Source organism: Pelodiscus sinensis, chromosome 9 (assembly GCF_049634645.1).
Source record: "Pelodiscus sinensis isolate JC-2024 chromosome 9, ASM4963464v1, whole genome shotgun sequence".
Lineage (NCBI taxonomy): Eukaryota > Metazoa > Chordata > Testudines > Trionychidae > Pelodiscus > Pelodiscus sinensis.
Genome location: NC_134719.1, coordinates 29,666,171 through 29,690,345, shown reverse-complemented (window position 1 = coordinate 29,690,345; position 24,175 = coordinate 29,666,171). Strand labels below are relative to the sequence as shown.

The 24,175-nt window shown below is 43.9% G+C and overlaps 1 protein-coding gene across 2 annotated transcripts; it reads left to right on the top strand.

Moving 5' to 3' along the window:
* The first annotated feature begins 324 nt into the window (after window positions 1-324).
* CTBS (chitobiase) lies at window positions 325-23,330 on the top strand. Of its 2 annotated transcripts, XM_075936358.1 has the most exons (7): window positions 325-725; window positions 2,675-2,813; window positions 5,477-5,685; window positions 6,573-6,744; window positions 9,790-9,887; window positions 11,727-11,888; window positions 22,724-23,330. In XM_075936358.1, exons 1-7 carry the CDS (start codon window positions 570-572, stop codon window positions 22,907-22,909), a joined length of 1,122 nt encoding a protein of 373 aa, XP_075792473.1. In that variant the 5' UTR covers window positions 325-569; the 3' UTR covers window positions 22,910-23,330. The 2 variants fall into 2 exon arrangements, with proteins under 2 accessions (XP_075792473.1, XP_075792474.1); XM_075936359.1 differs by lacking the exons at window positions 325-725; window positions 2,675-2,813 and adding an exon at window positions 2,902-4,890.
* The last annotated feature ends 845 nt before the right edge of the window (window positions 23,331-24,175 follow it).

Sequence of the window (24,175 nt, the reverse complement as noted above, 5' to 3'; positions counted from 1 at the left end):
TAGGGCTGATTCCCCATGGAATGTGCCAGCGTTTGCAGGTGCCAAGGAGGTGGCAGACGGGAGGGGCGATGGCTGACAGCCCAGCCAGGGTGGCCCCGGGGCCTACTCCCTCTCGAGCCTTTGGGCAACCAAGTAGCTTCCCTTGCCTCAGTGTCTCTGGCAGTTAGAAAGGGGGAGGGGCGACAATGGGCCACGCTCTTTGGCACAGGCGCCTCCAGGCTCCCAGCTCCAGAGGGCGAGGGTCACTCACCGCCTGTCAGTGACGGGCTGGCCCAGAGCCACTTCCCCGCCCTAAGCAGGGCGACTGAGCGCTAGGGCGCGCGCCCGCCTCTCCCCCCGCTCCCAGGCCACGCCCCGACTCGGGGCGGCTTCCCGGTGCAGTCCCCCTCGTCAGCCCGACTCCTTAGCCGAGCGCGCGGGGCTGCGGCCGGCAGCGAGCGCAGGAAGACTGGCCCGCGCCCCTTCCCGTAACTTGGATTCGAGGCGGAAGCGCAGCGCCCAGCTGAGAACCTGCGGCAGCCTTGTCGCGTGCCCGGGTTGGGGCGGGATCACGGAGCGCGCGCTCCAGCATGAGGCGGTTGTCGGAGGACGGCGCGTGCCTCGCCCGCTGCTGCCCTGTCCTCCTCCTCCTCCTCGCGCTCCTGTGGCTGGGCTCGAGCTGCGGCACGTGCCCGTGCGCCGACCCCGCGCTCTGTCGCCCTATCGCGGGCACCCCGGAGTTCGAGGTATCCCGGCTCCGAGCGCCGCGAGGGGCTCTGGGAGTGGGGCTGCTGGACGGGAGGGGCCTGCGCTTCTCGGGGCGCTGTGCCCGGCGGGGCTCCCGCATCCTCCCGTAGGGCCCCGCGTCCCGCTCGGCCGCTTCCGCTGCCCAGGAGAGACAAGCGGCTCTCCGGGCCCTCGGGCACTGGCCTCGCCCCGCCCGCCCCGGCCGGGAGTCGCTTGGGGTCCCGACTGTCTTCTGGCCCGCGGGGCGGGCGCTGCTTATGGGCTGGGGAGGCTCCTGAGCGCCGCCCGCCTGCCCCAACCAGCGCCGGCAGTGGCTGCGTGGGGCCTTGGGCAGGGCAGCGCCTTCGAGGCAAAGGCCCGGCGGCCGCAGCCCTTTCTGTCTGGCTGCGCGTCCGGGGGTTTGTCTGGCTCTGTGGGCCGGGGCGCCTGTAGCAGCCTGGCAGCGCCCGCGAGGGGACAGGTGGGGGTGTCAGTCGTGACTCCCCGCAGGCCAGAACTTGGTTTGGGGAAGGAGCTATTTTCTGTTTCCTATTCATGTGCTCGTGACTAATCCGCTTCTCTTTGGAAGCTTCAGGGGGCAGCCCAGTTAGTCTGTACAGGATACACTTAAAAAACAACCAATAGTCTATAAAGTGCTACCAGAACAACAAAACGAGATGGTTTCATGGGCACAGCCCACTCTTCAGATGACCAGAGCGTCTCTTTGTTGGGCTCTAAGTAGCTTCCTGGTCATGACCCCTTTAGTAGTGAAACTTTGACATTTGATTAGGACAGTGGTCCCCAACCTTTTTAAGCACAAGATCATGTTTTGAATTTAAATGCAATCCAGGATCTACCTCAAACCCAAATACCTTTTCCCTGCCTCTTTTGTGTCTCTTCTCCGAGGCCCGGCCTCTGTTCCCTCCTTTTCACCGGGTCGGGGCACAAGGTCTGGTCTTGTACAGGAGGGTGTGCAGGATACAATTCTGTAAGGGAGTTTGGGCCCCGGGGGCTCAGGGCTAGGACAGGGGCTTGGGGTTTAGGAGGGGATATATGACTGGGGCAAGGGCTCGGAGCTGGCTTGGGTACTGCTTACTTCAGGTGGCTCCTGGTTTGTGGGGCCACCTCTGCTCTGGCCCTGCACCACACTCAAAAGCAGCCAACAAACTCCCTCCATCCCAAGCCCGATTGTGCCCCCCGCCCCAATTCTGTGGAGATAGAATTCAGGGTGGGAGGCAGCACCCTGACATCAGCACCCCCCTCCTTTCTCTTTCCTGCTTGGCTCCTGGAGGGGAGGCAGCACCAAGGCAAAGAGCAGGAGATGTGCAGCAGTGGGGGGAGGGGCAGCTCAAGTGTTGTGTTTGATAGGCTCATGGCCAAACCAGTTAGGATTAGAGAGGCTCCAAGATCTACCAGTAGATCCTGGTCTACTGATTGGTGACCACTGGATTAGGATTTGATCCTCAAATCTTGACCTGCCACTAAATTAAAGATGCTTTATTCAGCCTCTTACAAAATTCAACCCATTAAATCACAACAGTTTAGTTTTAATGCATATATTATAATCCATTATGACCTTTCTGAATTGTTAAATGAGTCTAAATTATTTCATTAGCATACTTCTAATTAATCTATTTAGATAGGGTAGGTTTATTTGATCTGACAGCTTCTGTTTGACAAAAAATAATGTACTGGGTCAGCATGATTTCCTGAGAAAGGTCATTGGATCCAGACAAAGCACCCGCCAGTTTGTTTGTGTTTTGAGATCAGTCTATTGAATTTGGCAAGCACTAGAGCTATAAAGGACAATCTGGCTTTCAAGAAGCATGAATAATTTTAACTTTTTTATGTTACCTAGAATATATTTGGAATGCAATGGAAAGGAATAACACAGCCTAGTTTAAATTAAACTGTCATGAGTGTTTGACATTTGCTGTGATTTGAATGACTTTTTGCTCTGCTTTTGCAGGTATTTGTATTTGATGTTGGAGGAAAAACTTGGAAATTCTATGATTGGTCACAGATTACAACTATAGCAACTTTTGGAAAGTATGACCCTGAGCTATTGTGTTATGCTCATTCTAAAGGATCCAGGGTAGTATTAAAAGGTTGGTTACAATTAAGGAATGTGGGCATTTATTTATTACATTTATAAGGGACTAGTATGCCCTCTTTTGCATAGGGCCATAACACACTACAATTCCACCCAGATTTTTTTTTAAACTATAAAACAGGCAAAGCTCCAATTCCTTCTGCTCCATTAGTTATAAAACTACTTCAGTGGCAGTGAAATACATGATCTAGTGGGAAAGAGATCAGTAGGAACCATGTGAGAATGGAAAGGAAGAAGTGGGAAGAGGAAAAGCATATACAGGACACGTGTCAGGTCTGTACTCAGTGTATTTGTATAGTAATGAAAAAATCAAGTATTGAATTAAGGAGCTATAACTCAATCTTAGAGGTTCTTGGACAAGAATATCTCAAATATACATTAGGAGGAAAATTTGTGTGTATAGCAGGAAGCCGGCTAAACAACCAGTGGGGCCCTTGGACGATCGATTGTAACCTATCCTTTAAATCGGCTTCCATACCTAATTATTGGAAGATAGCTAACATGACACCAATATTTAAAAAGGGCGCTAGAGGTGATCCTGTCAATTACAGAATGGTAAGTCTAATGTCAGTACCGGGCAAATTAGTTGAAACTATAGTAAAGAATAAAATTGTCAGACACATGGATGAATATAATTTGTTGGGGGAAAGTCAGCATGGTTACTATAAAGGGAAATCATGCCTTATTAATCTGCTACTGTTCTTTAAGGGGGTCAACATATATGGATCCAGTGGATATAGTATACTTAGATTTCCAGAAAGCCTTTGACAAGGTCTCTCACCAAAGGTTCTTAAGTAAAATAAGTTGTCATGGAATAAGAGGGAGGGTCCTTTCATGGATTGATAACTGGTTAAAAGATAGGAAATATAGGGTAGAAATAAATAGTAAGTTTTCCGAGTGGAGAGAGGTAACTAGTGGGGTCCCCCCAAGGGACCCATCCTATTCAACTTATTTATAAATGATCTAGAGAAAGGGGTAAACAGTGAGGTGGCAAAATTTGCAGGTGATATCAAACTGCTCAACATAGTTAATACCAAAGCAGACTGTGAAGAGCTTCAGAAAGATCTCACTGAATGAAGAGATTGGGCAATAAAATGGCAAATGAAATTTAATGTTGATCAATGTAAAGTAATGCAAATTGGAAAAAATAATCCCAACTATATATACAATATGATGGGGACTAATTTGGCTACAACTCCTCAAGAGAGAGATCTTGGGAGTCATTGTGGATAGTTCTCTGAAAACGTCCACTTAGTGTGCAGTGGCAGTCAAAAAAACAAATAGAATGTTAGTAGTGATTAAAAAAGGGATAGAGAATAAGACAGAAAATATCTTATTGCCGCTATATAAAAACATGGTGCTCACATCTTGAATGCTGTGTACAGATGTGGTCGCTTCATCTCAAAAAAGATGTATTGGCATTGGAAAAGGTTCAGAAAAGAGCAACAACAATGATTAGGGGTTTGGAACGGGTCCCGTATGAAGAGAGATTAAAAAGACTTGGAATTTTCAGCTTAGAAAAAAAGAGGAGACTAAGGCAGGATATGATAGAGATCTATAAAATCAAGACTGGTCCCATGGGGGCTCCGGTGCTGCGCAGCCTCCTCCTCCTCTGCATGTGCAGGTGGCCACTTTTACAGCGGCCGGCCGCTGCTGCTGGGAGGAGGACGGGTGACTGGAGTTGAGGAGCTGCTCCTGGACCTCGGTGTTTTAAAACTGCTGCCTACGTCGAACCCGGCTCAGGCTCTGCTGCCCCTCTCCCCTTGGGGCGTGCTCGGGCTCTGCTACTCCCCCCACCTGCGGCATGCTTGGGCTCTGCTGCCCCGCATGCGTTGCTGCTCGCTCTCTCCCCTGCGCCCCTCCTCAGCCTGCTGGGGAAGTGGCAGAGTTTAATATGGTGGGGATGTTCGGGGTTTCTACCCATCCCCCCTTCCCGCCAGCAGGAAGACTTGTCTGGTGCTGCAGCTGTGGTGGGTTCCGCACTGTATGGGAAAATGAGCTCCCCCCTCCCCCCCCGAAACCAGAGCATGCTCCCTGGAGGTTTTCCCTGCTGCAGCAGGGTGCCAAGCCAGGTAAGTGTCCCCCCTCATGCCCAGACCCCGCACCCAAACCCCCGTCACTCTCCTCCCCCTGCCAAGACCCTGCATTCTGAGCTTTCTCTGACACTCTGCCCCAAGTCCCCTCCTGCACCCTCCCTCCTGGCCAGATACCCTGACCCGAGACCCTCCTCTGCCCTCCCTCCTGGCCGGACACATGACCTTATTTAGCATTTGTTTATTATTATCCTTACTTTTTTGTGGTCTATGTTTTCAGCTCCGTGTACCAGACTTATTAGAGCAGTCTTCCTGGGGCGGTTGTGGTGCATTTTGACCCCCAGGTCCGGTGTTTTTGTTTGTTTGTTTTTTCTTGACAAAATCATTGGTGTTCCCCATTAAAAAAAATTATTGTTTGGTATTCCTCAGTCTTAAAAAGTTTAAGAAACGCTGCTATACACAAATCAACCAACCCATCCCACACTTGAATTGACTCCACTGTGCAGTCCACACAGACTGGAGATAAAGTACAAGGCAGAATAGTCCTCCTCCCCCTTTCTCCCCCCCGCCCCTATAGCTACCATTGCTCAAGTAAATGGAAAATTTATTAAGATTTCTTGTTTAGGGGATGTACCTGTGAAGGAAATTGTTGACGCTGCTAACAGAACAGCCTGGATAGCACAACAGGTGGACCTGGCCAAAAATCAATATATGGATGGAATTAATATAGACATAGAACAAGAAATTGATGAGATGTCACCTGAGTACTATGCATTAACGGCTTTGGTTAAAGAAACTACTGATGCTTTTCATAGTGAAATTCCAGGATCACAGGTAAAAACAAAATGTATTTATAAAATCAGAGTTTAACTCTGTCAAGTCCTGGCAGTTTATTCTGTATGTATATAAAACACTTGTCTGCAAAGTTCTGTGGAAGCCTCTGGCACTATTTCCTAAATGTGCATTGTTAATTATATATTATTTGCATTATTATAGTGTTTAGGAGCACCTCTCTGAGCGAGGTGCTGTACAAATAATCAAAAAATGTCTGTATTCTCTTTTTCTCCTAAGAATAATTGAAAATATATCCTTTATGGACCTTAAATATTAAAAAAGAAGCAGTTTCACTTGGATTTACAGTATTTTTGTGACAATCCCTTTTGGTGTGTTGGCTGCAAGTGGTAAATCACCTGTTTGTTATAACTTAATGAAACTTGGAAAATACTGATGTTTAGCATGTTGTTAGAAACATTTTATAAATCTTTAGTGATCTTATTGCTAAAATATTAATGAAGAAGGTAACCCTGTGTTTCATGTTCTTAAATAGATTATTTGTCATAGTTTGTCATCGTGCGCGCGCGTGTGTGTGTGTGTGTGTGTGTGTGTGTATATTAAATTATGTACCCACTAGACTTTCCAGACATATTTTTTAAAAAGGTGAATTAGATTTTGGTTCCACAAGTTTTGGCTTTGCCCTTTTTATGCATATTAATGTTATAGTTGTAAAAGCAGATTTACTCTGAAAATTGAGAAATATTTGATAATTTTACGGCATTTTAGCTGAACAGTTCCTTTTTATAACCAAATAATATCAAATAGGGACACATTTTTGAAAACATCCCCCTAAAGTTTTGCATAGTTTTGCTTTAGAAAATAAATCTGCAAAGCAACAGAATATATACATTTCACACTAGATATAAAATTGTGCTTTTCTCCATCAGGTCACCTTTGATGTGGCTTGGTCTCCAGCGTGTGTAGACAAAAGATGCTACAACTACAGTGGGATTGCAGATGCCTGTGATTTCTTGTTTGTGATGTCTTATGATGAGCAGAGTCAGATCTGGACAGACTGTATTGCAGGAGCCAATGCTCCCTACAATCAGACCTTAGATGGTAAGAATCAGGTAGTAACTGGCACATTTTCTCTTTTAAAATGAATGATTGGAAGGGGACACTTTTTTCTTTAAATATATTACGTTTCTTTGGATTATATTATTTAATGTTTTCTTGAAGCCTTTGATACTACTAAAATGGAAGGCTGGAATACGGAAACAGAATTCCCGCCCAAAGGTAGAATCTATAAAACAGTGGGAAGGTAGGAGTTTCTTTGTCTTTGGCTGGCATGGCACACCCAAGAAGACGATCCAAAGACCCCAGGGTAAGGAAACTTCCATGGCTTGAAGGCTTAGCTGGAACAAGAACAGTTTTAGTGTGAGTTTGTAATAAGTTTGTACTGAGGTTTTAGGGTTAAAATTACCTAAGCCAGCGGTGGCCAACCCACAACTCACGAGCTGCATGTGGCTCTCGAAGAAAAAAGTTGCGGCTCCTGATGGAACCGGGACAGAGCCTGGAACCGCTCAGGTCAGCTTCTGTGAGCCACATGTATGCTTGCAGCCCGTGCCATTACGCTCACGGCCCCCAGCGCACTGTATTTTATCCTGCATGTGCAGGCTGGGTCGCACACAGCGTCCCAGCCTGCACATGCTAGCAACTGGCCACTGAGAGCAGGCAGCGGCAAGGGCTCAGGGTGCGGCGGCGGCTCCGGCTCTGGGACCTGGGCATAAGGTTGGGGGGGAGGAGCATTGGGTTAGAGCAGAGGGGAGATGCCTGGCTCCTTGAAAAGGGGGAAGGAGGAGGAATTGGGGGGGACGTGCACATGGCGTCCTGGATGCACGTGGCGGTAGCAGCGGCTCTGGCTCCTGGTCCCGAGCATAAGGTTGGGGGGAGAGGGATTGGATTAGAGGGGTGAGGGGAGGTATCTGGCTCTGGGGGAGGGGAGGAGGATTGGGTGGGGGGTGCACATGGCGTCCTGGCCAGCTCCTGCTCAAAGCCTGCCGCTCAGGGAGGGAGATGCGTGGCTGTAACCATGGCAGCGGCTCCGGGACCCAAGAATTAGAGTAGAGCGGGGGGAGGGGAATTGGGTTAGAGCTGGGGGGGGGGGGTGTGCCTGGCTGTAGTCTGGGTGAGGGGAGAGGGATTGGGTTGGGGCAGAGGGGTGCGCACAGCATCCCAGCCAGTACATCTCAAGGCCAGCTGCTCAGCGCACGTGCCCCAGTGCCTGCCTTGGAGGGAGATGCGTGTGGCGGTGGTGGCTCCGCCTCCGGGACCCAAGAATTAGGTTAGAGCGGGGTAGGGGGATTGGGTTAGAGGGGGGCCGGTACATAGCTCTGGGGAAGGGGAGGGGATTGGATTAGAGGGAGGTGTGTGCCTGGCTCTGGGGAAGGGGAGGAGGATTGGGTTGGAAGGTGTGCCTGGCTCTGGGGAAGGGGAGGAGGATTGGGTTAGAGAGGGGGGAGGGTGTGTGCCGGGGAGGGGAAGAGCAGCCAGCACTCTTCCTGAGACCTGAGATCCCCAGGTACTGGCCCCAGCTGTCTCTGTCTCCTCCCCCTGGCCAGATCCCCCACACAAGTACCTGCCCCAGCACCCTGTCCCCTGCCCCCACCAGCACAGTTGTGGCCACATTAGTGAGGCTTGGGGGGTTTTAGAGGGGTTGGTTTTTAGCATCTCACTTGTGTGGCCCCAACTGACTTTTCTGTGGGTCAGTGACCCCCTGACTCAAAACATGTTCCCCACCCCTCTCATAAATAAAGACAATGCTGAAACATTTTGTGTTTGACATATTTTATTTTAAAATGAAGCCTGGCCAAGCCCCCATCTGGCCACAGCATCATAACACTCCTGCACCCTCCCCCCAGACCTGAAACCTGAGCCTGTCATGCACTGGAACCCCCTGTCCTGAGCCTCTCTCATCCCCAAACTCCTGCACCCCCACATCCCCTGTCTTCTGCCACAGGACTCCTGCACCATCCACATACTGCAAATCTGTGTCCTGAGCCCATCGTACTCCCTGCCCTGAGCCCCTCATGCACCCCAGCCCAAACTCCTGCACCCTCACAGCCACAAACCTGCGGCTTGCTCAGCACCCCAACTCTCCAGCCTGAAGCCCACACCCTGAGCCAGCATCCTCTTCTCTACTTCCTCCTGTGCCCAAATTCCCTCCCAGAGCTTGTACCTCTCATCCCTTCCCAGTGCTTTTTTGTGAAGGTATGCCCCGGGATGGTGTACCAGCACCTATTTTCCCTTGGTATGGATTTTTTTTTCTCAATAACTCCCCCTCCTCTCCGCACTCTGTCCACTGCTACTTTGGTACGTGGCTCTTCGCATCCTTCCACTGCTGTTTTGGCTCTTCATCTCTAACGGGTTGGTCACCCCTGAGCTAAGCATTTTCTGTTTGTTTTTTTTTAAATTTGTAATCTACTTTGTGCTGCCTGTTCTCATTTATAACCTCTTAAATCCTACTGCTTGTACTGAATAAAATCACTTTTATTTACTATCAAGCCCAGTGTAAATAATTGTTATCTGGGGGAGCAATCAGTCTGTACATCCTACTTTCATTGTTAAAGGGGGCTTCCTTAAATAATTTATTTGGGTTTCTGATCCCATTTGAGGAGTAGAATCCCAGGAATCTGGGCCCAAAACTGCATTTTCCTTAAACCTGAAGTGTCTGTACTGCACTTTCGTGGGAGAGGCCCTAGAGAGCGAGAAGGCGAGTGTCAGTGGCTTTGTCAGCACTCCGGGAAGTACCTCAAAGGAGTCGTCTTTGACCTCACCCCATCACAACCCATATATAGTTACATTTTAATACTTATAAATTAGCCAGTTTTTAATCCATTTAATGAGAGCCATGTTAATTTATATCATTCTAGTTTTTAATCAAAATGTGGAATTATTGAGTGACACATTTATAAAAGTCTTTTGACAACACTGTTACTTTTTATCAACCGAACGAGAGATCTCATCAGAAAAGATATCAAGTTAGTTTGAAAAGGTCTGTTTTACATAAACCCATATGGATTTGCATTAACTATATTACCTTAGTAAATATATATAGAAGGAAAAAGAAGCATTCATGTACCTTCATATTTTCTTTTAAATTAGGATATGACAGTTACATTAATATGAACATTGAACCTAAGAAGCTTGTGATGGGTGTTCCGTGGTATGGCTATGATTATAAGTGTTTGAATTTGTCCAAGGTAAGATAAAAGCCGTTCTATCATAACTTAGATATTTTTTTTCTATGAAATGCTATATAATTTTGGTGGTAGGTTTTTTTTAAACAGTAAGGAAGTGCAAAGACTGTGATTTCTAAGATAAGAGCACAGGACTAAAGTTTAAGAGATTAGTGTTCTGGTTGATTCCACTAGTGACTAACTATGTGATCAAGTCATTTTACTTCTTTGCCTCCCTTGATTCCTCTGTAAAATTAAGATGATGGATACTTGGCACCAGAAAGTGCTTTAAAATCTTTGGATGCAATGAGCTTTATAATTATGTAGCTGCTCCTTTTGGGGCATCCTGATCCCTTCTGAAGGGAGTGAAGCCTCTTATTCCTCCCTCCGCTGGGATTTGGTGACCCCCTTTAAGACTAGTAGTCTCTCCGGGTTCTCAGTTCTTGGTGCTTCCATCCATATCCAGGTGCACAAATCAGTAATCAACCTTATGACTTCTAGACTAATATAATTTATGGATACAATAAATCAAGGAATTACATGAACAGCATTTTGTTCCTGAAAAGAATAGGGGTAAATTAAAAGGAAGGGGGAAAGAAACAAGCAGAGGAATCAAAGATGTTAAATAAATGAGTCCCTAACTTCCCAAAACCTTCAGATTAAAAACCCACAAACAAATCAATATGACAGAGATCTCCTCCCCTACCGTTAGTGCTCCTTGGAAGCCTTACCTTGGGAACTGGAGCTTGATGTGGATGACTAGTCTCTCTTCCTGGGAAGCAGGTTTATTTCTGCTGAACTGGGTCCTGGTGATCTCTAGCTCTGTCTGTTGGGTTCAGCTGGCTTTCAGTTCTCACTGATGCAGTAGAGTCTTGTGGTTGGTATCTCTGTTGTGGAGTTAGGGGCTCTAGGTCAGTCTCAGGCCCTCTGATATGTGTTTAAACAAAGACTCTAATTATCTCACCCATTACAAAGATAGCTTCCCTAATTATCACCCCTAATGTCATTACCTCACAGAAACTTCCCCTATTATCACCCCTAATGTCATTACCTCACAGAAACTTACCTTCTCCCCTCACCCCCACTCTATTCTAAAATTTGATTTGTCAATTTCATATGCGTTCACTTTTTTTTGATTGTATCACTTTGGTATATATGGTTGTGCCGATTTTCTTCCACATATTGATCTGAGGAAGTGGGTCTGGCCCAGGAAAGCTCATTACCTAATAAACCATCTTGTTAGTCTTTAAAGTGCTACATAGTTCTGTCTCTTTTACTTCAGTGAGACACTCTCATGAGGCTGCTTTTCTTTCAACATGATTTACTTCAAGCAGTTCTCTCCCTCCTCATGTGGTCCTTGACATGCTCAGTCACATGGGCCAGGCAAAAGAAGGCTTTCTGGGACTTGCAGATGATTGCCTTGGCATGACAGTCAGGGTTTTGGCCAACCGCTGCAGACATTGGGGCTCAAGTATATGAGAGTCAAGTAGCCTCAGTGTAAGGTCCAGTCTCAGTCTCCGCTTCTCTTCTGCGAAACCTGCTTTTTTCAAGCCCTCAAATTGGCAAGGAGGCTTCAAGTACAAAGTATTACTGATTTGGTATTACTATACTGCAGATAATATTAAGTGAATGTTAGTGGTATTTATTTCCCACAGTAGACTGGTATGAGGAACTGCAAGTTATTAATTTCAGTTCAACAATTTGAACGTTTTGTCTCTACTTTTATCTAATGTGGGTATTTAGTTATTTTTGGCATTTGCCTCTTCTGACTTTCTTCCAGGCTTATCCCTTCTGAATGGTTTAATAAAATTCAAGTAACACAAACCAGAACTCCTGTTTTTTTTTTTTTTTTTTTTTTTTCAGGAACTTGTTTGTTTCCTCCCAAATATTCCTTTTCGAGGGGCTCCATGCAGTGATGCCGCAGGGAGTCAAGTCCCCTATAGAGTAATAATGAAGCAGGTGAATAGTTCTATTTCTGGAATTCTGTGGGATGAGGAGCAGAAGGCTCCATATTATGACTATAAGGTAAGCCCTTTTCTACATAAGCATTTTTGAGCTATGGACTAAATGTACATGAACCATAGTTCTGTTCTTAATAGGTTAAATTCTCAGGTGTTATCTAGTGATCTCTCCATTCTGTCATGCGTATGTGTTGCAGAGTGGATGGATTCCATCTTATGTTGTGCAGGGGAACTCTCCATTGACATTAGGCAGGCAGAAGCAGCAGAGCCGGTTCCTATTCTAGTCTGTCACCTCCTCATTGAGAGACAGAATGCATGTAATGCCAGGAAGGGGGGTTGGTGAGACAGAGTACCACCATGCCAGTGCTTCTCAAACTGGGGATACCTTGCACTGGTCTATGGCTCAAGCTCAGTCCCCCTCCTTCCCGCCTGTGCTAGCACCCCCTTCCTCCTCCTGGCCACACACTGCACCCTCCCTTGCTCTTACCCTCTCCCACTGGCCAGACACCCTACTCCCAGCTTGCTCCTGCAACTTACCTCCCACCCAGATCTTGCAATCTCACCCCCTCATGCATTCCACCTCCTGACCAAATCTTGCACCCCCATCTCTATCCCACTTGCTGGTAGCCCTGTCCCACAATTGAACCCCTCATTTTTGGCCTCACCCCAGAACCTAGGAGGATCCACAAAATCCACTAATCCCAGAATCTCAGAAGAGTTAATCTGGCCTATTGCAATCCCTGAACCTCAGTCTTCCTTGTTCCCCCCCCCGTCCCACCATGAGGCTGGAGCGCCAGAGGAGTGAGGTGTCTCATTTGGGGACCACATCAGTGAGGGTTGGGAGTTTTGGAGGGGTGTTTCTTTGCTTCTCACTTGTGTGCTCCCCAACTTATTTTTCTGTGGGTCAGTGCCCCTGATCCAAAAAAGGTTCCCCACCCCTGCCATAAATAAAGATCATGTTGCAACCTTTTGTGTTGGACATAAATTAATATTTTACTTTATTTAAAATGAAGTTTGGTAAGCTAACATGAGAAACGTAAAGTGTTTAATCTGTTTAATAGTTTTGATTTATTTCCTTTCTTACCGATTAAATTAAGCTGTTCTCCCTACCAGCTGCTCTAGCAAAATGGCTCAGGCATAATTATATAATTAACAGCAAGTTTTCCAGTAGGGATGTCAATGTGTAGACAACTACATGATTAACCAATAAGACTGAGCTTATCGGTTAATCCTGTCAACTACACACATTTCCCCCTCCCCTGCTGCCTTTAGGCTGGCTCCCCGCAAGCATCCCTTTCCCTGCTCCCCCTCCCCACTGTGCTGCTATCTCTGATGTAGAGGCATAGCGCGGAAGGCCAGGGTGGCAGGCAGGAGCTGATATGCATGTGGAGCCAACTCCATGCATCCTAATGCCCTTGCTGCCTCCTACAGAGCTGTTTCCCTACCTCTGTCCCTGCTGCTGCCTCTGAAATGAACAGCAGCATTGAAGGGGACCAAGGGAGGCTCCTGGAAGGCCTCATTTTTTGAGGAGTAATGTTAGTTCGAACCAAGGGGTTTGGTTCGAATTAACGCGTCCCGGTGCACACTTTCACTGTCAAAACAGCTGGCATTCGGGGTAACGCGCCGGCGAGATCATGCTAATGAAGCGTGGGATATTTAAATCCTTGCTTCATTGACTATTTTGAATGCCTGCATTTGCATCCCTAATTCGAACTACGGTGCAAGTGTAGACATACCCTCTCAGAGGCAGCAAGTGGGGGGATCAGGACCAGGTGTAGGGGGAGCCGGCTTAAAAGCTGGTTTTCCCCCAGCAGCACTTCCACGGGGGACAGCAGAGGTAAGGGGGACCGGGCATGTGCCGGAAATCAGCTGTCCTGCTTGTGCAGGGTTCCCCTGCTGCGCTTCAGCCTTTTAAATGTATTAAGAGCCAGCAGGCTCTTAATACATTTAAAAGGCAGAGCTGCAGCAGGGTTAGCTCCTGGGGCCAGGAGCTAACCCTGCTGCGGCTCCCCTGCTGATCAACTAATTGTCTAGTTGATGGAAAATCCATCAACTAGTCAATTAGTTGATAAAATGAAATTTAACATCCCTACAGTGTTTTTCCCAGGAATTGAAATTAGGGGGGGTGTTCGAATTTATGGGGGGGCTGTTAGGGCCAATGAGGGGTGAGACTGTGAGGGTGAAGGTGGGCTGTATAGCACCATAGTAAAAACTGAAAAATGTTTCATGACCATTTTTATTAGATTTAACTTGTTTTAAAATCACACAAATTAAAGTTGGCTACTCGAGTCTTCTATGAAGCACTAAGTCTACATCCTTCTTGATTTCTTGTTATAATTTTTCACAATTCTTTTAATGAACTTCTTGAATGCAATGCGTTCATCTTCGGTGGCTTCTCGTGTGTTCGGTACTTCCATTCCTTCAATTGATATGCTCGTTAGTTCATTCCCATGATCAGGCAGAAGGCGACTTCTTTCAGAACACAAAATTCTATTCAATGATGGAAAAAGAACGCTCAACTGTAGCTGTTGTGACTGGAAGTAGCAAGAGATAAATTGCTACTTCTTTCATCCCAGGAAACAGAGCACAAAGATCCGGTCGAGCCACTAGAGATGATAAAAAAGAAGTTGAAGTCAAATCTTCATTCATTCGTCGTATGATATTCCACTCTGTGTTCAATTCTCTATTCTGTCCCAAGCACATGGCAGCCCCATTGCTGGTAGTGCCTCATTCCACTCAATTGTCAGTGTTTTATTGGACAGGCATCTGTAAAAGCTAGATAGAGGTTGAGTAGAATCTAGAAGTCGCTGTTGTAGATTTTTAAGAATCAAGTCTGTGTACTTTTTCAGTTGTCTCAACAAACACTTCTTGTCCTCTTCACTTAAGGATTCAATATAAATGCCTTCATTAGTCAACTTCTGGAGTGAAATCTTTGCTTCTTCCAGTACTTTTTCAATGGATAGCTCTCTGATCCAAATGTAGCTTCTATTACTGGACAAAGACTGTTGAAGCAGATGCCTGGATGGCATTGTTTAATGACCCAAGTGGTCTCGACAGTAGATTTACGAGAGTGAGAATGGCAATAGTCTTCTCTGAATGTAGTAGCAAAAGTAATCCACCAGCCTCACTACTTAGATCCAGCCCATCTTGGTAGATACTTTCCAAAGCCAGTAATAATGGCTGGAGTAATTTTAAGACAATAGCCAAGGATTGCTCACAAGAAAGCCAGTGGGTTTTCCCAGGTTGGACTAATTTGAACTTCAGTCCCAGTGTATCTTCTATATTTTCCAAGATATTCAGTCTTTTTGGACTCTTCCTGAAAAAGGAATATAATGAAGACATTACATTTATAGCTTTTTTTTAATGTCTTTTGAAGATTCTGCAGCTTGTACTAGTGCTAGTTGGAGTAGATGGCCTCTGCAGTGTGTATAGGAGAGATTAGGGTTACACTTTTCTCTGAGCAAAGCTTGTATTCCACCATGTCTTCCAGAGAAGTTTGCAGCTCCCATCAAATGCACAAGCAACCATCTGTTTGGGGTCCAGTTGACAAGCATTTAACTCTTCTAAGATGTAGGTTGTCACAGATGCAGACAATGTGTTTTCTATAACTTGAACATCTAGAAATGCATCTGCTGGCCTACCACTGACATCAAGATAATGTACACAATGACTTAATACTTGATTCCCATTTGCATCGATGCATTCATCAGCCATGTATGCAAATTTTTTGAATGTGGTGAGAGTTCTTCACTTTTTCAACTGTTGAGTCTTTCTCTGTTGCTTCTAGCCAGTCAGTTGAGTTTCTTGCAGAAAAATAGTGAGCATTTGCTGGTCTTGTTCGGAACCAGTGTTCAATTTCAGGATGAACAAGTGACAGTGCACTTAACATTGGCCTCCAGTGTGTAGTGTGTGGTATCTCTTGCTTAAATAGAAAGTATGATGCCACAGCCATGTTTGTTCACATGAACTGTATTGTGTCTCCAGCATTCTTAACAGCCTCATTATGTAGTTCTAAAATTGGCTTTGAAAGTGGGTTTATAAGGCTTTCTGCATGTTGTTGCAGTCCAGAGGCCTGGTGTTTTGCTGCCTTTTCACGTAGTTTGTCAGCATTGGCTTTGCTGATTGGTCTGAAAAACCAAGCTCCTCCACTTTTACCAGTTATAGCATTGGAATGGTTTCCTTCTTCGTAAGCTTTTTTGCAAGAGGTGAACTAGTAGCCATCATTTGTAACTTCAATAAATGGGAACACTTTGATCGACAAACATCAGGAACTGCCTTTAGATTTTGGAGAGACAGTTTCTTCAGTGGGTAGCTGTATTTGTACTTCAGGCTGATCGGATGTAGATACACCACTTGACCCTTCAGATGACATGTGACTTTTCAACAGTCACCAGGCTCTAGCCTCTGTATGTGGGGAGCTTGGACCCCTGGAGACAGGCTCGCCACAGACAGAGGCTGTTCTGTGGGATGTGGAGCAAGCCACCATGGACAGAGGCTGCATTGCAACAGCCTCCCCCTACTTTCCCCCTCAACCCTGGCAGCAGCCTCTGTCCGCAGAGAGCTCGGACATTTGGAGAGGGGATGGAATCCAGATCCAAGATCAATGAGCCCTGGGAAGTGGGCCCATTGAAAGGAAACTGGACCTGTGGATGCCTTGGGGGTCAGCAGCAAGAGCCTGCTTTGGGAAGCCCCCTCTTTGGAGGTGAATGTGGCAGCATTGAGACACCACCCAGAAGCAGGTGCCACAGACACTAACTTCAGATTCATGGGACAGCTCTCTCAGATCTTGCACATGCATAAGATGATAGATCTGTAGGAGGGGGGGCCGTGGCATAGTGAGGGAGCCGGAGGGGTCAGTTGCCCCTGTGAGCAAAATAATATAAAATTTAGCTAAAAATAGATGTTAAACATTTTTAAAAGGAATATCATATTTCCTGCCTTTTGTCTCTTTAGGTCCCCAGTTAAAATTTTCAAAAGCACTTGAGTGACTAAAGTCATTTTTGATCATTGGACTTGGAAATCTAATCTCAGATTTTTAAAGGCAATTAAGCTCTTAAAGAGACAGTTGCCAACTCGGATCTTCAAAGATACCTATCTGATCTTTACGCACCTTTGAAAATCTGGTCATAAGTGTCCTAGTCAGTTGTGAATGTGAGCTGTAGGAGCCCACTCCTAATTCCTTCAGGCTTTTTTTTTTTAATTTGAACCTTTATCTACACTAATTCCCCTCCATTCTCTTTCACTATTCAATAAATGCATGGATCAAAGTTATAGGTGCTTTGTGCATATGCTGACTCGAGAGTGGAAAGATTTCATGTTGGCATGTATGATTCCTGGTAACCCATCTCAAATATGAAAAACTAGGTTGATACCTGGTCATATCAGGAGCTGTTGAATTCAGTTTCTGTTAGTTTACCATTTGCAGTTTACCATTTGCAGTATCTCATTAGGATGTTTAGTGGAGAAGATATTGGTTTTTTTAATTTTATTTATACTGTGGGCAAAGCATGGGCTCACAAGAAATTCCTCCATTGTTTTACTATGAGTCTCAAAACATTTGGTGTTTTTCTAAAGGCCTGGAGTCAATGGATTATGTAGGAATCTCAGCTTTCATTTAAAAAAAGTTCTCTCTACTTCTGGGCCTTACAGCTAAGGAGGAAAGCTTTAAAACATGAACCTTAAATACTCAAGAAACAAAAGGCCAATAAAAATCCAACATGTTTTATTTTTAAAATATCTTATGATTTGTAGACCATTCTCATAACTTTGTGTAGCCGTTCCTTGTGATTTTTGGGTTGGAAATACTGCTCTTTGATTGGTGAATTTAGAGAGGTCTCTCCCTTCAGTTTCCCTTTCCACCCTCCTTTTTGTCACAGGTCATCAGAGAATCATAGAGACAATGGAGAGTAGGGTGAGTCCATGACTGGTCAGGGTGACTAACTATTATCAGCCAGTGGTCTGAATGAATTATCTGCTGCCATCTGTTAATCAACTGTAGGAAAAGGCTTCAAGGCTTCACGAGCAGATCTTATTTATATAGATATACCTACTTTGCCACAGAGATCAGTAGACATACTTGCTGTGGCAGGGTGCTCAATTTTGGCTCTTTTGGGTCGAAATTCACTTAAGACGTGGAGCTGGGAGAATGAAATGTTGTAATCCATATTGTATGATTAAAAGGTAAAAGACCTTAACTTAATATGACTTGGCTTAGGGTCTACCATAACTTGAACACTAAGCAGAGGATAGTGAGTCACATCTAACTGAAAGTCACAGAAGATGGAAACGGGTTTTATTTCTGTCATGTAGAGTCTATTTGGGAGTCCTCAATTATATCTGACACTTTACAGCCAGTGTTTAAAGGCAGAGCTGACTAGAATCAATTGAGAATCCTTGTCTTGTCTCAGTGATCGCTTGAGCAGAAATCATTGATAAAATCTTGTGTAGACTGACCTTGGACTCAACATGCAGGCAGTATGTGTAGAAGGGCAGTGCAAAGGAGGCGAGGTACCATATTACCTAGTAAAATCAGTGGTGCTGAAATCATTAAGGACTGGAATTTGACCACAGAACTGACACTTTCTTAACAAAGACTCCATTTTTTCTGTTTAAAAAGTAAATCAATGTAACAGAAAACTGCAGTGCTCTCTGGTAACTTGAAAAATCAAACTTTAAACTTTATTGAAAAGATTATATAGTTTGCAATTGAAAATATTTGACCTACACTTAAGGCAACTGATTTAATTTTGTGTAAAATTTTGCAGCATAAAGGATGGCATTTTTTTGAAAATGTTCAACTATATTGATTTGTGTGTGGTTGTGGTTTGTTGTTTGGGTGGGTTTTTTTTTGGCTCAACAAAAAATCCTGGGTGGGAGGGCCCCGCCAAAACTGTTCGAATTGGGCCCTGCACTTCCTAGAGCCAGTCCTGAGTGCAGAGGTGCTTTCACACGAGTACACCTCCCAGGCACCTTGTTTGTCCCTTCAGCTGCTCACTGTTTGCTCTGGCCACTGTTGTTTGTTGTGCCACCGTTCACTCCATTGCTCTGTTGCCAGTGGCCCTGCGCTGTCACCTTCTGCTGCCACCTGCCACTGTGACCCCTGCGAGTTGGTCTCTTGAGGTTCCACCCAGCTCTTAGTGATTTCAGCTGAGCTCTCAGTGGGGGAATCTCACTGCTAGTGCAGTCTGGGCTGTCTCTTATACAAAAACACTGTACCCACAGGTACACTGTTCCCACAGCAGGACTAAGCACTTAGAACTGATTATCAGTGATTTTAGCTGTAGTGGTCACTTAACAAAACAAAAGACTGCATATGGAGCCTAATCAGCTCTGTCTTCAAACAGTGGAGAGGGGCAGGTCAAATAGTACTTCGTGACTCAGACCATCAAGCAAAACACCTCTCCCCATCCTCTCTCTTGGTGCCCTCAATCAGTACAGGTTAAGTACAGTTCTACTGCCCTTTACTCATACAATAAGAGCAACATCATTTCATTCCCCCTGCCCCCGCCCCCGCCAAGTGATTTGTAACTCAACCCCAGCCAAAATCTATTACTTGGGCATCACAGCTCTGTTTGCTGGATACCTAGGTAGATTAGGTGTGAATGTAAATACAATCCGGTCCTGAAGCCTTTCTCCCCCACCCCCCAGCTCATCACTAGCTGTCAGGGAGAGCTCATTTTGACTTTGCTTACAAATCATAATTTGAAATTATTAGGTTGGCCAGCATCACCAAAATGAATGCACTGACGTCATAAAAAACAACAGCTGTATAAGGAAGCTAGTTTATGTTCATACTTTTCAAATCTAGGGTACTTTTTCAGATACACATCTTATCATACACTGTATATGCTTTTAAAGTGTGTATTAATGTTTCAATTTCAATTCACATTTCCAAACAATCACTACATTGGCATTTAACTAGTTCACAAAATGGGGGGAGGGGTGTTGGGGAAATTCAGGGAGGTTATACATCCCCATGGGGGAGGTGTAGGGAAATCCCTGCATCCTTAGCAGTTACACGACTATTCAGTTACACACTATCTAGCATCCCTAGTTTCCAGTAGGAGCTGGTGGTTCACAGAAAGGTTTGCATTGAGCCAGGTGGGCCATGGGCCAAAAAGTTTGAGAACCACACACTATTGCTATCCTCCCCTGTCATAAGGCCCTTGAAGAACCTTATGCCAGTGATGTAAGTTAAAATTTCTCCTTGTGCTGGATGGCAAAAGATCAAGAAGCTGCAACTGTCTCCCTTTGTCTTCTTCTCTTCACTGTGTCTAAACTCTATCTGGATGTGGTAGAAGACTGAATCCATATGTTATAGGCATGCACTGATAAAAACTAAGTATTTCTAGGATTCCTTTTGACAATGTAGTGTCAGTTACTTAGGATTAACATTTTTATAACTTTCCTGTGCTGATGACTAAAAACTCTTAATAGTGATGACCATCTGAAAGTAATATAATTTTTATTTGGCAAAATTTCGTAACTTTCTTTAAACCTATATTTATTTCTAGAAACAAAAACACAATACCCTGTGACTGATTAAAGGGCACAATTGAAATCTTAGCTGAAGTTTTTTATATCAGTTTTTTAAACTAATTTTTATCATTAATATGCAAACTCAAATCTAGTCATCTCATTTCACCTAAACTAACAGAAACATCTTTAACTGGTTTGTGGTTACTTGTCTGGAGATCAGAGAAACATATTAGTAGGAAAGTATAGATGTTTATTGGTCTATGTATTGTAACAAAAAGACAGCCTAAGTTGAGTTGCTTGGTTTTAAAAATATGACACCTTTTCACAAGCTTCTTTTTGCAGAATATTTTTATATGCAAGTCTGGAAAACCACTGAACACAATTTATTCATTTGAGTTTTCACTTCATTTATAATTATACTAAGGATGTTAAGAGGCCGATGATTAGCTAATCATGTAGTCGATACAATTTGTATTGACTGAATGATTAGTTGATAAGGGAAGGTATTCAGTACCAGCTCGTACTGGGTCCAGGAGCTACCCCTGCCTGTGGCTCTGCAGAGTAAATGTAGTAGGAGCCTTGTTTGCAGGCAGTCCGGGCTCCTACTACATTTAAAATGCAGAGCTGCAGCAGGGCTGGTCCTGGACCGGGTGCAAGCCGGGATTGAGCAAGCCCGGTTCAGTCCTGGCTCGTCCTTGGTCCAGGACCTACCCCCGCTGTTGCTCTGCTGTTTAAATGTAGTAAGAGCCAGGCCGGGTCCAGCAGCAGCAGCAGTAGCACAGACCTCTCTGGCAGCAGCCCCGTGCATAGGGGATTCCAGCTCCCCACTGTGACCCCCTTGTGGACAGGGGTTGCTCCATGGGATGTGGAGCAGCCTTTGCTCACAGCAAGCCTTGGCCTGCCATGGGCAGAGAGTGCTTTGTGGCAGTCTCTCCTGTTAGAGGCAGTAGCATGGGGGCGGGTGGCAGGTGTAACTGCAGAGACAGTGCTGGGGGGAACCAGCTTTTAAGCTGGCTTCCCCCAGCACCAGCTCCTGCTTCTCTCACCCCTTGCCTCTGATACAGAGACAGTAAGGAGGAGGGGAGGAAATGCGAGTAGTCGAGTAGTCAACTCGACTACCTGATAAGCCTAGGCTTATAGGGTAGTTGACTCCTCGACCGCGTACTAAATTATACAGAGTGGATTTGATTTAAATCACTAGTCAAAAAGATTTGATTTAATCCTGTTTTTTTTTTTTTACATAAAAGTGCATTCTTGTTGCTTATCATAACCTTAATGTATGTTCTTCACAACTCAGAGATAGATGTAGGTTTCATTTTTACAAGTTACACTATACATTTTTAAAAGAGTGATTTTTATTTTGAAATTTTTTCAGATAGCTCACCTCCGAAAGATTTCATAAATATCTGCTTCAATTACTTTTGGTAAATGAAATAACTAATCATTCATTTTCTGATATGGCTGTAAAACTATCTCCAATTCAATAAGTTAATCATTAATATTTGGAGGATTTTCTTGCCATTCTGTATTAGGAGGAGAACATTACTAGACAGATATTTAAATTGTTTTATTTAATTAAAACAACAACGTTATGAATTCTGAATTTTTTTCTTTGTCAAACACATTATTATGTAACAAAACAAGCATATGAATTTTGAATTTAAACATTCAAGTTTTTTAAAATCAAGTTTGTTTTTATTAAAATTATTTTAACTAAAATAGTTAAATGACATTTTTTTTAAACAAAAATTAAATTGTCTATGTTGGCCAGGTCAACATGAGAAACTTTTATTAGCTTTTATTCATTGTGCTTTTTGAAACTTTGCATTTTGAGAGTGAGGTAAGGTATTGACTCTGCATACACAGATTTTCAGAGGGACGGTAGGGTTGAGGTCTGTTTATCACCCCTCTATATTATTTATTTAAAACATTTTTGCTGTTGACAAGCATGTTAGCTCTGGAGACACAAATTTGCCATTTGAGAATTCAAAAGCTAAGCATCTCTGATGGTGTCTTCTAGAATGAACACTGAGTCCCATTGGGTAGATAGAAAGATGAACCTAGATAATCTATACAGAAGCCTCTGGAACCCTCTAAAATTGGGTCCGTAATCCATTGGAACTTGCTTTCAAAACTTTTCTTAAACATTACATGAATATATTGTCTCATACTATACGATTAGAATGTATAATACGTATTCCATGAGGAGATGTTTTAAGCTATAATGTATGTTAATTAAAAAAGTATGTTTCCTCAAAAAGTATTTTATCAAAAAATCCAATTTAAATCAAATACATCTGATTTTTTTTTAAATAATCATTGATTTTTATGCACCTGTAATTATAGTTTGGATTCTCTGTACTTAATCTTTTTGTCTACCCTGTTTATATATGCTAACCAATGTGCTATCTCCTTTTATAGGACCCTCTTGGTAATTATCATCAAGTATGGTATGATGATCCACAGAGCATTTCACTGAAGGCATTGTATGCAAAGAAACGTGGCTTAAGGGGTATTGGCATGTGGAATGGAAATTGTCTTGACTACTCCAGAGATCCTGTAGCAGTACAGCAGACTGAAGCAATGTGGCAAGCCTTGAGACCATAGCATCTGTATAAGATAGTAAATGTTACCTCTGAATTTAAAATTTAGAAAATTTAATTGTTAGGTTTAATGATTAATGTAATATTATGCCTTCTTGGAAGCAAGCACTGGTTACAAGCAAGACTTCATCTCAGTCTGTGCTTAGGGTAGTATTTTTATACTGTAGAAAGTATAACATTGTGTTAACACTGTTTTAACAGATTCTGGTTGTATTTTCACAACTTTCGTAACTGGCATTAGTTCATGAACTTAATACTCATAATATATTAAACACATATATGTTGAACCATTAAAAAGAGCATAAGCAACGGAAGTATTCTGCACATCCCAATTGCTCTGCTGTCATAATCAGTTCTTTAGTCTGTAAACTTTGTATTTCATTTGTTGTCAATGAAACAAGAATTAAATGTCTTTTTTATGTTTACCTAACACGTTGACGTTTTTTATAACTTCAAAAGCCAGAAAACCCTGGGCTTCAAAGAAAGTTTGCACCCATTGTGCTCAAAGCCACATTCTAAAGTACATATGGTGAAAAGTATTTCATACAACCTGTCTAAACACATTGATTTTGTAATTAATATTTTTAAGTGTACATTTTTGAACTTGGTGTTTGTAGCCATCACACTGCTGTAATTTGATGCTAGAGTAAAGTCTACATGGTGCTTTTAATTAATAACCAGAGGAATAGATGTTATTCCCTGATGTAGAGATTTATTCTCCTCATCTTATAGGTCTATAACTGGTACTACTATCCATGGAAAATGCACACCCATTGACTATCTTAACTACACTTTTTGCAGTAAAAATGCCCATCTACACATTGGAATCTGTTTTGGACACAGTATTTATTAGTGCTAGTACTCTACTTGTGCTATATTGTAGGTTGATCCTGACTGTGTGGATAAATCATGTTGCAAACTAAGAGCAAATTCTGCCCTTTATGTATATGTTTTCATTCAAGGTAAAGGGGTTGTATGGGTAAAAGTGAGGTTAGAATGGGTATAAGAGATCCTAAAAATATGGGTGTCTTTAATACAATACTTATTTAAAAATGTTTCAAAGATTATTTCATAAATTATCTGTTAAATTGTTTTGCAGAGGATTTCTGTATATAACGGTAGTGGTTCCTTGCTCTCCTTTGCCTCATTGTATTGGGGTTTAAGTCCATGGGTAGCACCGGTAAGGCTGAGCCATAAGCAGCCTTAGTTCTGGGTCTGTCTGACAGAGGCAAACAATATTCTGGGACTCTTGTTTCCACCCCTGGATGGG